This window comes from Sorex fumeus, unplaced genomic scaffold, assembly GCF_029834395.1.
Source record: "Sorex fumeus unplaced genomic scaffold, SorFum_2.1 ptg000038l, whole genome shotgun sequence".
In the NCBI taxonomy this organism is placed as follows: domain Eukaryota; kingdom Metazoa; phylum Chordata; class Mammalia; order Eulipotyphla; family Soricidae; genus Sorex; species Sorex fumeus.
Genome location: NW_026606095.1, coordinates 11,053,617 through 11,067,590, shown reverse-complemented (window position 1 = coordinate 11,067,590; position 13,974 = coordinate 11,053,617). Strand labels below are relative to the sequence as shown.

Here is a 13,974-nt window from a genome sequence, read left to right as displayed (position 1 = left end):
AAACTTTAGCTCGTTAAGGAAAATCTGACTAAGCTTCAAGCCCATGTGGATTTTGGTGATCTCTGGATTCAGCCCTGTTTCCACTTTAAAAAAATGTTTTTGCTTGCTTACTATTTGATCCAGTGTCATGCGTGGCACTTAGAGAAACCTGCATACCATTTGGATGTAATATCTGCCAGATAGCTTTCTGGATGCCAGTGAATTCTTCGATACACTTTCTCTGTCCTCTTGACAACCCTCGGTTACTTTGGGTGACTTCTCTGCAGCTCACAGATGGTACTGATTCTAAATTGGGTGGTTAGAAATCTCAGTGTAGACACGCAGGGGCAACAAATCGAACAGGAGGCTGCCGTGGGGGTCCAGGCAAGACATGAGGGCACATGAACTCAGTCAGAAACAGTGGAGGTAGAAACAGAGTTTTGAAAAAAAATGGACAAGATAGAAGCAGAAGTATAAGGAATAACCAATAAGGGTTGGTCGTTGATGGATGGAGAAACGCTAGTAAGAATCCAGTATGTGTCCTGGGAGTTCAGGCTTAGCTGAGAAGATGGGATTCTCCGTGAGAGCAGGGAGAAGGAGCAACAAAAGCTAGAGATTACCAGCATACGTTTAGTTTAGATCAAGTGCCAAAGACCTAGAACCTCAGAATAAGTAAGTGCATAACCATGATGTTTATCTATCTTGAAAGAGACACCACTTAGAGTTGAATTCCCATGAATTTGTTCTTTCATCCATCTTTGTTCATTTCAGTTGGACATTTTAAGAGAGTTCTGACAAATCAGTTTTTCAACCGCTTAAAATGAGAAAACCACTTCCATTTTCAGATAGACACGCACATATGAGCAAGATTTTGGTGTTTCAAAGATGGACCATGACACGTATCTAGATGAGTTTACTTCTACCTTTCCAAACATTCCTCTTTTAGCTCCATCTTCAGGCACGTCTTCCAATCCACCCACGGTTCCCATCACACTGGATCCACCATTTCTTCAGCACAAACAGCCCTTTCCCAACTCTCTTGTCAGAAACATAGTTGGTGATTTTTATGACCTGACTCATTACTGAATCAACTTCACTTCCTCCATGCAGTCTCGACCAACTCCCTTAGGCAGAATTAGTTGCACTATCTTTGGTCCTCTAAAAATTAGTACTGGTTTATTCAGTTCTTTGAATTTTTTTTCCAACCTGTATATTCAGAGCTCCCGGGGGCTTATAATGTTCTTATTCATCTTTACAATAATTGGGCCACACCTGAATCAAATTAGTATGAAAACAAAGTCCTTAGATTGAAAGTGGTATTCTTAGGACCAAAAACTAAGAAACCAAAAATGGACATAAAAATGATTTCATTGGGGCTGGAGCGATAGCACAGAGGGTAGGGTGTTTGCCTTGCATGCGGCCGACCTGGGTTCGATTCCCAGCATCCCATATGGTTCCTTGAGCACCGCCAGGAGTAACTCCTGAGTGCAGAGCCAGGAGTAAGCCCCATGCATCGTCAGGTGTGACCCAAAAAGCAAAAATAATAATAATAATAATAAAAATGATTTCAGGCAGGGGTAGCAGATATCAGACAATACCACTACAACTCTTTAGATGCCTGTCCATAGCAGGCATCAATAATCAATCACATTACTCTCATTTCAAACTAAACTTGGCCTCAAAATACTGTTTTACAGTATTCCAGGCAACCAAGCGTTCAGCTAGAATACCAGAAAAACTTTCTCATTCTAGCTACAAGAAATTATTCCGCAAACTATTAAAACCTATCATTAAAAAACTTTCTGCACATATACCTGACCACAGAGAAAAAGGAATGTTGTCAAAATGACAGGATCCAATTTCTATAATCTCCTAATTCCAGCAACATAATATATACAGCTTCCCCAGAAGAGGAGAAAAACACATGAAATTGGCATTCCTTTCTTTTTTCATAACAAAAAGCTATGTTATTAGTTCCTCTCACTAAATTACCACTTGCACACTATGGAATAGCAGTATGGGAAACTCACTTATTGAAATTTATGAGGTATAGAAAGGCGGTTCGTGGTGCCAGTCCATTCCAGTGGATGGTATAGCCCTTTTCCAGCATGATCACAGGCTGGTACTGTGGGAAGGTAGCCTTCTGGTTAATGCCACGGAGCACCATGGGGTAGGCAGGATACTCATCTCGGACGATGGTCATGGAAAGATTCTGAGTACTCCAGGTCTGCACATAGACCTGCAAAAAATGAATTATGGATTAAAGGAAATCATGAAAAATTTTAATAGTTCAACCAAAAATTTCCAGAACAAATTCAGTTTCTAATTCTTGTTCTGGTTCTGTTTAGCACTGCCAAATCCAAACTTCTCCTGAGGCGTTTGTTGGTACAACCAAGATCTGCATTCACTTTTGTTTATTTGTTTTGGGGCCATATCTGCTCAGGGCTTACTCCTGGCTCAGCACCCAGGGATCACTCCTGGTAGAGCTCATGAAGTATAATGGGGTGCTGGGGGCCTTCTTACCTTACACCTGGTCAGTCAGATGAAAGGTAAGACTTATCTCCCTGTATTATCAAAACTTCAGCAGAGTCTGGCAAACTCCCCGTGGCGTACCCAATATGCCAAATACCAGTAACAATGATGGGTCTCATTCTCCTAAAGAGCCTTGAATATAATCTCAGGGCCAGCATGAAGGAGACGTTACTGGGGCCTGCTCGAGGCAATCGAAGAATATCAGGATGGTCGTGATTATGATTCTGATTATCAAAACTTATCTATTGTATTACCTTTTCTGACTTGCCTTGTGTTTTTTATATATACTCTGACTTTTACATGCTTTCCTGACTTCATGATTCTGACTTGATCTTATTTTTATTAACTTACAGGGAGGGGATGAGGGCACACCCAGCAGTACTCAAGGGCTAATCTTGGTTTCTGGCAGTGCTTGGGGAACCACATACAATGCCAGGGATTGAACTGGGATCAGCCACATGCTTATTTTTCCAGAAAAAAGGAACAAACCAAATTTCACTGAAATCCTAAGATTCTCTCACTACTCTTATCATTTTAAATTTAATCTTTTTTGTTAACTGGGATGATAATGCTTGTAAAAATATTCTCCTTTGCATTTATTTTCACTGTATCACCTTTATCCTTTTCTAATCTAATTGATTTATCTTGTTGAGAATATTATGCAACCTTGTGGCTGAAGATTTGTATAGAAGGGAGTGAATGGGACCTCTTATTTGTAAAATAATGACACTGTCTGCAGTCTGGAGCGATAGTACAGCTGTAAGGTGTTTGTGTACAGCCAGCCCGCCGGGTTCAATTCCTCCGCCCCTCTCGGAGAGCCCGGCAAGCTACCGAGAGTATCTCACCTGCATGGCAAAGCCTGGCAAGCTCCCCGTGACGTACTCGATATGCCAAACACAATAACAACAAGTCTCAAAACATGGAGACGTTACTGGGCCCGCTCGAGCAAATCGATAAACAACGGGAGGACAATGACACGGATGACAGTGACAGTCTGCAGTCAGAGATCGACCATCACATCTGAGAACAGAGACCCTTCACACGTAGTGGCAAGAGAATTTTTTTTTTCCAGCTTAAAATGTCTCTAGTTTTAAAAAGAGATTCCGTGATCTGTGCCAGACTAACTGAGTAATGACCGAGTCCATCTACACTGCACTTCCTATGAAGTCTGCTTACAGTGATTTACTAAGAACAAGCCAAGATCTTCATCATTTCTTCCACCACAATTTGGGCCAGCCTACCCATCAGAATATAAAACCTTAGGGATTTGCATAACTTGTCAAAGAAATCCTCTAAACTAAAAAAGATACATGCAAAAAATATTAACTAGCAATTCTGAAAAAGCCACACTTGAGCAAAATCTGAGAGGTTTTTTTCCTCTAAACCAAGAAATGGAAAATTTTAGCGTCTTACAGTTGGCTTTCTATTTTCCATGACCTACATGAATCCAAGAAGTCACTTTTCACCCCTTTCAAAAAGAAAAAAAAGTGAAAAGTACTGTATAAAAGCTGGAAAAACATGTTAAGCTGCAACAAATGTGAACATTCTGATTTATTCCCGTGGCAGTGAGCCCCTTCAGCAGCAAACAAGTTATCCTCCAAAAGCATCCCACAAAGAATAAACCCGCTCAACTTCCTCAAATCCATTTCCTGTAGGATTTTCCTACGTTTTCAAACATTTGCCAATTACTGACATTTAATCTATAATACTGCTACTTTTCCTCCTTGAGTCATTTCTATAGTTCTGTTTAATTTCTGATTCCCCAATTATACTTCCTTTAATCCAGAAAAACAAAATGTTTTTTCATTTGGGGGGGCCACACTCCACAGTGCTCAAAGCTACTCCCAGCTGCCCTACTGTGCACCAAATGGGTAAGCTTCTTACCGAAGACCAGTTCTCTGTTTCTGTTGCCTTTGGACATTTGGCATTTCCTTACTATTTGTTTATATCCCACATGAAGGAAATATAGTATCAAAAGTACTGGTTGGGGATAATTCTAATGAAGAAGAAAAAGAATGGGGCCAGAGCAATAGCACAGTGAGCAAGGGGCTTGCCTTATACACAGCTCACCCAGGCTTGATCCCAGCACCACATACGGTCCCCCAAGTTCTCCCCCAAGGATTATTCCTGAGCTCGCTGGGAGTAAGCTTTGAGGTGTGGCCAGATATGGCCACGTATGGCCCCAAAACAAAGAAACAAAAATTAAATTAAAAACAATTTTTGAAATAAAAAAATGAAAAAGACACATTTTATTTCTTTATTTCCATATTTATGTATTATCCACAATTATTTCCTTTTTTGACTATTTAACTATAGTCAAATCTCTCTTGTCCCTCTTAAAACTTAAGCACATATTACCTTTCTTTTTCTTGGCTGATAGTAGTAAGACATTTCTTAACAAAGAAAGTTAACATTCCAGGGCAGGAGAGAGAGGACAGCAGGTTGGGAGGATAGGGGTAGGGAGCTTCCTAGCAGTGTTCAGTGTACCTGGACCCACTCACAGATACCTGCCCAACCAGGTGGGCCAGATGGTTCAATGCTGAGACCCATCTCAGCACCCTAGGGCTATACCAGGCAGTGCTCATGCGCCTTTATGGTGCTGGGAATCAATCTTGCAGTATTGTACGTACATACAAAGCATGCAACCTTGACCTTTGAGCTAACTCCCCCGTCCCAGAATATAGCCTTCCTTTTGCTGTTTGCTGGTTTTTTTTTTTCCTTTGGGGGTGGGGGTTGGGGATAATACACCCAGCTGTGTTCAGGGCTTACTCCTGGTGGGCTCAGGGTACCAAATGTTTTGTTGAGGATCAAAGAATCCAGGTCTGCTGTGTGCAAGGCAAGCACCTTACCTGTCATTCCATCTCTCTGGCCCCAAATATCGCCTTCATAGTCACACAATAAAGTTAGAAGCGCAAGGGAGAACTCTGTTCCAGAAAGGTCCTACTTTGGAAGGGAAAGTGCTGGGAATCACGCACACTTTGGCACTTTGGAGGACTCAAGACATACAACAACAAGAGCTGACCTGCTTGGGGGGGGGGGGGGCGGGCAAAGGAAGGGAGCCAAGCTCAGCAGAAGAAGAGTGACATCAAGTCAGGAAACACGGGTTCTCTCACACACTAACTCAAGCCAGGACAAAGCATGCCATGTCACTTTCCTGCTTCTAAATTGGTTTCAAGTGGGGAAGAGTCACAGTAAACTTCAATGAGTCCAAGATGCTTAGAGATTTGTAGTTTTCTTTTCTTGCGATAAGAGAAATCGTGCTCAAAAGTCAGCTCAGATAGAGAAGGGAGCACCAAATAAAGGGTGTTGGGAGGATCCTCCCAGGATGGGAGATGCATGTTGGAAGTAGACTATGGACCGAACATGATTGCCACTCAATGCCTCTCTTGCGAAACACAAGACCCAAAAGGAGAGAGAGAACAAAAGAGAATGCCCTGCCACAGAGGCAGGGTGGGATGGGGGGTTGGGGGGTGGGAGGGATACTGGGATCCATGGTGGTGGAGGATGGGCGCTGGTGGAGGGATGGGTACTTGATCATTGTATGACTGAAACCCAAGCAGAAAAATTTGTAAGTCTACAACTGTACCTCAAGGTGTTTCACTAATAAAAATTAATTAAAAAAAAAAAAGAGAAATCGTGCTCATTGAAAATCCTCACGGAAGCACGGCAGGCCCGCCGCCAGCAGGAATCAGCATTTCGAGAAGGAATCCGGCCTACCTGGGCATAGCTCCCACTGCAGACCACTGCGTTCCACTTGGTCACGTTCACGCAGCTTGGGTGGCGGATCAGGTAGTTGTCCATCCGTCCCACATACACGTCCTTGTATCCTGTCACGGAGCCATCGATGTCGTGGAATATGGAGTTCTTATCACCATCCAGCTCACAGTCTTCAAACCAGGGGCCAGGCTTCCCAAAGAAGACGTTCAGAGACACCTGAGGGGGCGCGGGGAGGAGTGTGAAACCATGCAGCCGGTGGTTCCAAGCAAGCAATTACTGCACAGCCCTTCCAATCTGTTCTGAAGTGACAAGGACAGGGTGGAGGGCCTGTGATTTTGGTTCTGGTTTTTAGGCCACACCGGGCTTTGCTCCGAGCTTACTCTTGGCTCAGGACTCAGGTATCACTCCTTCCATTACCAAGGATCAAATTACCGAGATCAAAATCAGGTTGAACAGCCTGGCTGTTCCTCGCTGGGGTCCCTTGGAGGGGAGCGGGTTGAGCTTTCCTCCCCGCCCCGACTAGGGCTCCGGCAGCCGAAGACCTCCAGGACCAGCCACCACCATGCTGAGACCACTCTCCGCACACATGAAGGTACTGGCAGAGGGACAAAGCCACGCGGGTTCCGGGGCCGAGATCTCCAAGCCTACTCGAATTGGAGTCCAGCATCCTCCACCCAGATCCTCCAAATTCCAGTAGGCGGGGGTCACACCCACCACCTGGCCCCCTGGCGCCGTGTAATCCCATCAACGGCCAAGACTCAGAGACTATAAAATACAGTTCCTGCAAATGCGACATCTTATCAGGACATCTTTTTATGCCATCTTATTATCTCATTCCTACTTTGGACAAACTTGCAGGCTATCGAATGTAGGCTGCCCACAGGGCAGAGTCTGGCAAACTCCCCGTGGAGTACCAAATATGCCAAATACCAGTAACAATGATGGGTCTCATTCTCCTAAAGAGCCTTGAATATAATCTCAGGGCTAGGATGAAAGAGACGTTACTGGGGCCTGCTCGAGGCAATCGACGAATCGACGAAAATTCAGGTTGGATTGGTGCAAATCAAGAGCCTTACTGGCTGTACTCTCTCTCCAGTCCTGGTCTTTGGTATTTTGATGGTGGAGAACCCATCATTCACTCTGCCCGCCAAAGACATAATGTAGCCAGGAGGAGCCCCTGATCACTGCTGAGTGTGACCAAAATTTTAAAAAATAAATTCTTACAAGGAAATACGTTAAGTTCCGAGTTGTAGTTCAGACTCCTAATACCTGCACAGTTTCCAGTTAATGATTTCAAGCTTAGGAGCAGAGAGAAATAAATTCCAAAAATTTTTTAATGTCATCTTATTTTTCTCTCCCACTTAAAAACTGGTACCTGCTCTCTAGAAAAAACCATGCTGTGTTAAAAGAAACCCAAACACAGCTGGAGCAATAGTATAGCAGGTAGGGTGTTTGCCTTGCACATGCCGATTCGGGGTTCAATCTCCTGCATCCCCATATGGTTCCCCGAGCACCGCCAGGAGTGATTCCTGAGTGCAGAGCCAGGAATCACCCAAGCATTGTAACCCAAAAGAGAAACCCAAATAGTCACGAAAAGGCAGGCTTCCTTTTGTATATATTTCAAAACAAAGGGTCAGAGTGGTAGTAGAGCAGGTAGGGCATTTGCCTTGCATACAGCAAATTCGGGCTTGATCCCTGGCATTCTATATGATCCCCTGACCACCACCAGGAGTAATTCCTGAGTGCACAGCTAAAGCAACCCCTGAGCATTACCGGGTATGCCCCCCCCAAAAAAAAGAATAAAAGTGGGGACTAGAGAAACAGTAGAGTGGGTAGGGCAGTTGTCTTGCACAGGCCCAGCTCAGGTTCAATCCCCAGTATGTCATATGGTTCCCCAAGCACTGCCATGAGTGTTGACCCAGGAGTAACCTCTGACCATCATTGGGTCAAAATAAAAGAAAAACAAATTAGAAACATCACACTTAAGATCAGTGTATTTCCCTGCATGCAAATCACATCTCAGCTAAATAAAAGTCAACTCTAAATAAAAACTCTCAGTAAGTAGAATCTTTACTCATTTTTTGTCATTGCAAATGCTTAGTTATCTCTTCATGGGATTTCCCTGTACCAAAAGATGGGTACGTGTCAAGACTGACAAGGCCTAAATGTTTCTTCCTCTGTGGCTGAGAAACCAGTGGCATCGCTAGAATATGCTCAAAAGTGTATGTTACTTTCTCTCTCTCCTCAGTGCAGACCAAGCCCAGCTCAGTAATTTTCATGTCCAGTTGAATGAATTTAAAACCTTCCCTCGGTACTTGGTACACAAGTGCAAAGCAGGATGCAGGTGGCACGTTTTATAGTCCTTTCACTGATTTTTATCAGTGGTAATTATGATATTCACCAAGTCCCAGAGATACACGTCTAATGCTTTTATGCATTGGCAGCCCTGGGTTGTAGCAGAAGTAACTACCTAGAGTCTGGGCTAGAAGACCTGAGCATGAATTGTCTTTGGCTCTCAGTCACTGTCACTGTCACTGTCCTCCCGTTGTTCATCGATTTGCTCGAGCGGGCCCACTAACATCTCCATTGGAGACTTTGTTGTTACTGTGTTTGGCATCTCGAATACGTCACGGGTAGCTTGCCAGGCTCTGCCGTGCTGGCGAGATACTCAGTACAAAAGTAAATCTAATGAACTGCTTCTCAGTCTGGACACCTTCGGGGTCACTAAACTTTATGCAGAAGAGGTTATAGGGAGGGTCACGTGGGCAACACACAACCCCGCCCACTGGAAAGCGAATCCAAGATACACCCTATTTCCTTAGGTGGGAAGCTTCCAACCATATGGCCCCGGTACTATTCTCAGAGTCTGTGGCCTGAAAGAAATCCTCCTCCCCAACTGAGCTGACATCTCCGTCTGAACCTGTGCTTTTGTTCCATGCCCTAGCTACTGTAGAAAACCAAAAGCAGGCACTGGGGACCTAGCCCAAATTCTCACTAAAACTGGGCCACCACAAAATTTGCCTGTAGCTAGAAATGAGAGAACCTTGGGCCCCATTCCAGTTGTGGCTGGCCTGGAGCAGGAAGAGAGACGATCGGAGTGAGGCTCCATCTCTGGCCTGGCCACACTGGTTCTGGGAGGGTCTGGGGGTGTTGATGGGGATGGCCTGTGTAGGAAGGGGGAAGGGGACCAAAGAAACTGCTGAAAGTATTTTGGTGGGTATTATCCAATAAACAAGTATTTGAAATCTTCATTACAATAGCCTGTAGCACTGCCCTCCTGTTGTTCATCTATTTTCTCGAGCGGGCACCAGTAACGTCTCCATTGTGAGACCTACTGTTACTGTTTTTGGCATATTGAATACATCACGGGTAGCTTGCCAGGCTTTGCCCTGCGGGCGGAATATTCTTGGTAACTTGCCGGGCTCTCTGAGAGGGGCGGAGGAATTGAACCCAGGTCGGCTGCGTGCAAGGCAAACGCCCAACCCTCTATGCTATTGCTCTGGCCCCTTCATTACAATAGACATAAAAATCTTGAAACAGTTTATGTATTATAAATAACCCAACCCGTTATCTTTTATCTCCTATTTCTACAAAAGAGCAAGCCCTGGGCAAGACTGATCTTGCGAGTTATTACAGTGAATTTTCCCAAATCCTCTTTTTGCCACCTAATGAAACTACAATTCTCAAGAGATCACTTGAACTCATTTCTTTCTTTGTAAGCTTGAATATCTGACATTCAAGACTGCACTTGCCTTAAATATCAAAAGATAGCCTGGACACATGGCACCTCATTCTCACTGTGAACTTAACATCCCAGAGGGCACAGAATGAAGTTGCTTTTGCATGTACTTCTCCTTGACAAAGAAGACACTTTGCAAACTCTCTGTGTTTCTGTTTGGGGGAATGGGCTGTCCTTCTCCCATCACTAACTGTTCTCTGGGAACCATAAGAATATACTTAAAGAAGAAATCCGAATGGCTAAAAGGCACATGAGAAAATGCTCTACAGCACTAATCATTAGGGAAATGCAGATCAAAAGAACAATGAGATGTCATCTCACACCACAGAGACTGCCCATATCCAAAAGAATAAAAGCAACCGGTGTTGGTGCGGATGTGGCGAGAAAGGGACACTTATTCACTGCTGGTGGGAATGCCAACTGGTTCAGTCCTTTTGGAAAACAGTATGGACGATTTAAAAAAAAATTAGAAACTGAGCTCCCATTTGACCCAAGCAATACCACTCCTGGGAATATATCCCGGAGAAGCAAAAAATTACAGTTGAAATGACATCTGCACTATGTTCATTGCTGCACTGTTCACAATAGCCAAAATCTGAAAAAAGAACCTGAGTGCCCGAGAACAGATGACTAGTTAAAGAAACTTTGCTATATCTATACAATGGAATATTATGCAGCTGTTAGAAATGATGAAGTCATGAAATTTACAAACAAGTGTTCTATATGGAAAGTATCATGCTAAGTGAAATGAGTCAGAAAGAGAGGGACAGACATTGAAAGACTGCACTCCTCTGGGGAATATAAAGTAAATAATAGGAGATGAACACCCAAGAATAGTTGAGATAAGTACCAGTAGGTCTGCTCCATGGCTTGGAAGCCAGCAGCACATGCTGGGGGAAAAGGCAGCTCAGATAGAGAAGGGAACACCAAGTAAAGGGTGTTTGGAGGACTCGCTCGGGATGTGAGATGCATGCTACAAATAGACTACAGGTAGAATTCGATGGCTACTCAATACCTCTATTGCCAACCACAACACCCTAAAGGAAAGAGAGAGCAAAAGGGAATGCCCTGCCACAAAGGTGGGGCTGGGGGAGGGGTAGGATAAGGGAGTGGGAGGGTTACTGGGTTCATTGGTGCAGGAGAATGGGCACTGGTGGAGAGATGGATACTTGATCATTGTATAACTGAAACCAAAGTACGAAAGTTTGTAAGTCTACAACTGTACCTCATGGTGTTTCACTTAAAAAAAAAAAGGAAAAAAAAACAAACATACTTACATGTGGACCAAACTTCACGAGGGAAATGTTATTCCTGGGGGTTATCTGCCAAGAATTCTTCATGAGGAAGCCAATAGCACTCGTATACCTATCTGGAGTGGGCACGTATTTTTTGAAAGTGCATCTGGTGAGATGAATGGGGCCATCATAAATCTGAAAGCCTCTGATTGGAAATGTCCTGTTGGAATACAAGATTGAGTTCAATGCTCAGGGGATCATCACCTACACAGCATTTCACTTAATTATGTGTTTTATAAATACTATTGCGCATCCTGCATGCACTGAACATGAGTCTAGGACACAGGTTACCAAAACAAGATCCTGATCCAAGGAAAAGGACAGTAAAGTGGAAAAAGCAAACCAAAAAAGGATAATGCGAGGCAGTGAGTTCAACAGGGATAGTAGAACACACCACACTGTGTAGGAGAGACACGCTCCCTCCCAAGGGGAGAGTTTGGGTTTTTTAATTCATTCAGGTCAGATGTTTTATTTGAAAACTTGTATAATTTAGTTTCTGCTCCAAAACCTCTAAAATGAGAACAAAAGCTAAATAGAGAAACACTTCCAAGTGACCAAATCATGGTACTAAGATGAAGGGATACACTTAAGAGGATAAAATTTAAGTTCTCAAGGCTTACAATGCGTCAAACAGGCTCTCAAGATTGAGAAACTTATTTTATTCACTTTTTTCCTTTCTGTTTACGCAAGCTATGTAATTCATTTCCCTCTTTCTGTTCAAATAAATGCCTGATCACTATCATTGATGATAATTAATGTACAAAACCCGTTAATATTCTGGATTCCTTAGGTTTTTATCCTATTAAATTTGTCAATGGTATTACAAAGGATTTCTACAGCAATTAATTAGGATTTACAACTTGGCAATGGTTTACAAGAGTATGTGCTACTAAGAAAATACATAGCCTGGTTAAATGTGTCACACTGTCACAGTGTCCTCCCGTTGCTCATCAATTTGCTCGAGCAGGCCCAGTAATGTCTCCTTGTGAGACTTGTTGTGACTGTACTTGGCATATTGAATATGTCATGGGTAGCTTGCCAGGCTTTGCCGTGCAGGCAAGATACTCTTGGTAGCTTGCTGGGCTCTCCAAGAGGGGTGGAGGAACAGAACCAGGGTCGGCCACGTGCAAGGCAAACCCCCTACCCGTTGTATATCTGGATATATGCCAAAACAGATTTCTTTTTTGTTGTTTTTGTTTTTTGGAGGAACACCTGTTGGAACTCAGGGGTTAATCTTGACTCTGCATTCAGGGATCACACTTGGCCAGCTCGGGAGATCATATGAATTGCCAGGATTGAAACCCCAGTAGGCTGCATGCAAGGCAAGCTCCCTACCTGTTGCAATATCTCTCTCACCCCTAACTATATTTCTATATCCCAAAATGCTTTTTATAGAAAATGTTATCTTTAAACCAACTTTTAAAACAAAATCTGGATTCACCAAATGAGAAATTCTTGTTTTAAAAAAATTATCTTTAGCAAAGGAGTAATAAGCATTTTAAAATCAAACCGGGGGTTCCTAAATCTAAAAGGATGAAAATGATCTGGCCGCCAGCTGACTGCAGCTCAGACTCCAGCAAATCACCATGTTTTATAAGAGGCAGCCATCACCAATGCTAAAGAATATGGCACTGAAATCAAACTAACAGCGTTTATATTCCACCTCAGCAACTTCTAAGTTACACAGTCATAATGCCACAAGATGAGAAATCATGATTTTGTGAGGACAAAACAATCAGAACAATTAGCACTGAGAACAGGACCTTGGGCATCATAAACTTTTTTTTTTTGCTTTTTCGGGTCACACCTGGCAATGCACAGGGGTTACTCCTGGCTCATGCACTCAGGAATTACTCCTGGCAGTGCTCAGGGGACCATATGGGATGCTGGGAATCGAACCCGGGTCGGTCGCGTGCAAGGCAAACGCCCTACCTGCTGTGCTATCGCTCCAGCCCGGGCATCATAAACTTTTAATCAATGTTAACACTGAAAAATCTATGGCACGCCTTTCCAAGTCATTTCTCTGCTCTCACAGGAGTTGGAGAGAGGGCACAGTACCACAGGAGAGGAACCAAGTTCAGGCATCCCCTTGCTAGAAGCTCAAGTCCTTTTTGAGCTCACCCTTTGTCCTCCAGATTTAATAGTCTATTAGCCTCATCCCTCAAACTGCCTCAGCATCATATCTAGACACAGCTTATGACAACATTAAGGGTATTGGGGCTTAATGAATTCTCACCTGATGTAAGGACTTTAGGATTACTAGTTTTGGGATTTTGTTTCTTTCCTACCTGATTTTCTCCCAAATAAGATGTGCAACTTTAAACTGTCTCAAAACAAAAGTATGGATTCATTACACAATAGTTCTCTAAAAGCTCTAAAATTCTTTCTACTTTTATAACCCTATGATTATGACAGAAAATATGTCCAAAATCTTCCCTCCCTTCAGTGTCTGAAATACCATTCATTATATGGTCAGGCGTAGGTGTTGAGTTAACTTTAGTTTTTATAAACTCTTATTTTCTAGGACTATTTTCAATAATTCCCTTTTTTCCAGAAGATCTTCCTGAAAATCAACCATAAATTGAGAGGGAAAAACCTAATATTCTAGCTAACAGTTTGCCAACTTTTTTGTGGCTCAAAAAAGGAGGGAGAAAAAAATAAACACCAACTTATATATCATAAATCACCAGCTTATATTTCATACAAAAGAAT

General features: G+C 43.2%; 1 protein-coding gene across 2 annotated transcripts in view; it reads right to left on the bottom strand.

Moving 5' to 3' along the window:
* The window catches only part of CEMIP2 (cell migration inducing hyaluronidase 2), a 90,272-nt gene that overhangs the window by 16,515 nt on the left and 59,783 nt on the right, over window positions 1-13,974 (bottom strand). For both annotated transcript variants that reach the window (XM_056118758.1, XM_056118759.1), the window contains exons 16-18: window positions 11,245-11,422; window positions 6,229-6,444; window positions 2,010-2,218 (exon numbers count right to left, since the gene is read on the bottom strand). In XM_056118758.1, the coding sequence (XP_055974733.1) occupies window positions 2,010-2,218; window positions 6,229-6,444; window positions 11,245-11,422 (603 nt within the window). The remainder of the gene's footprint in view (window positions 1-2,009; window positions 2,219-6,228; window positions 6,445-11,244; window positions 11,423-13,974) is intronic.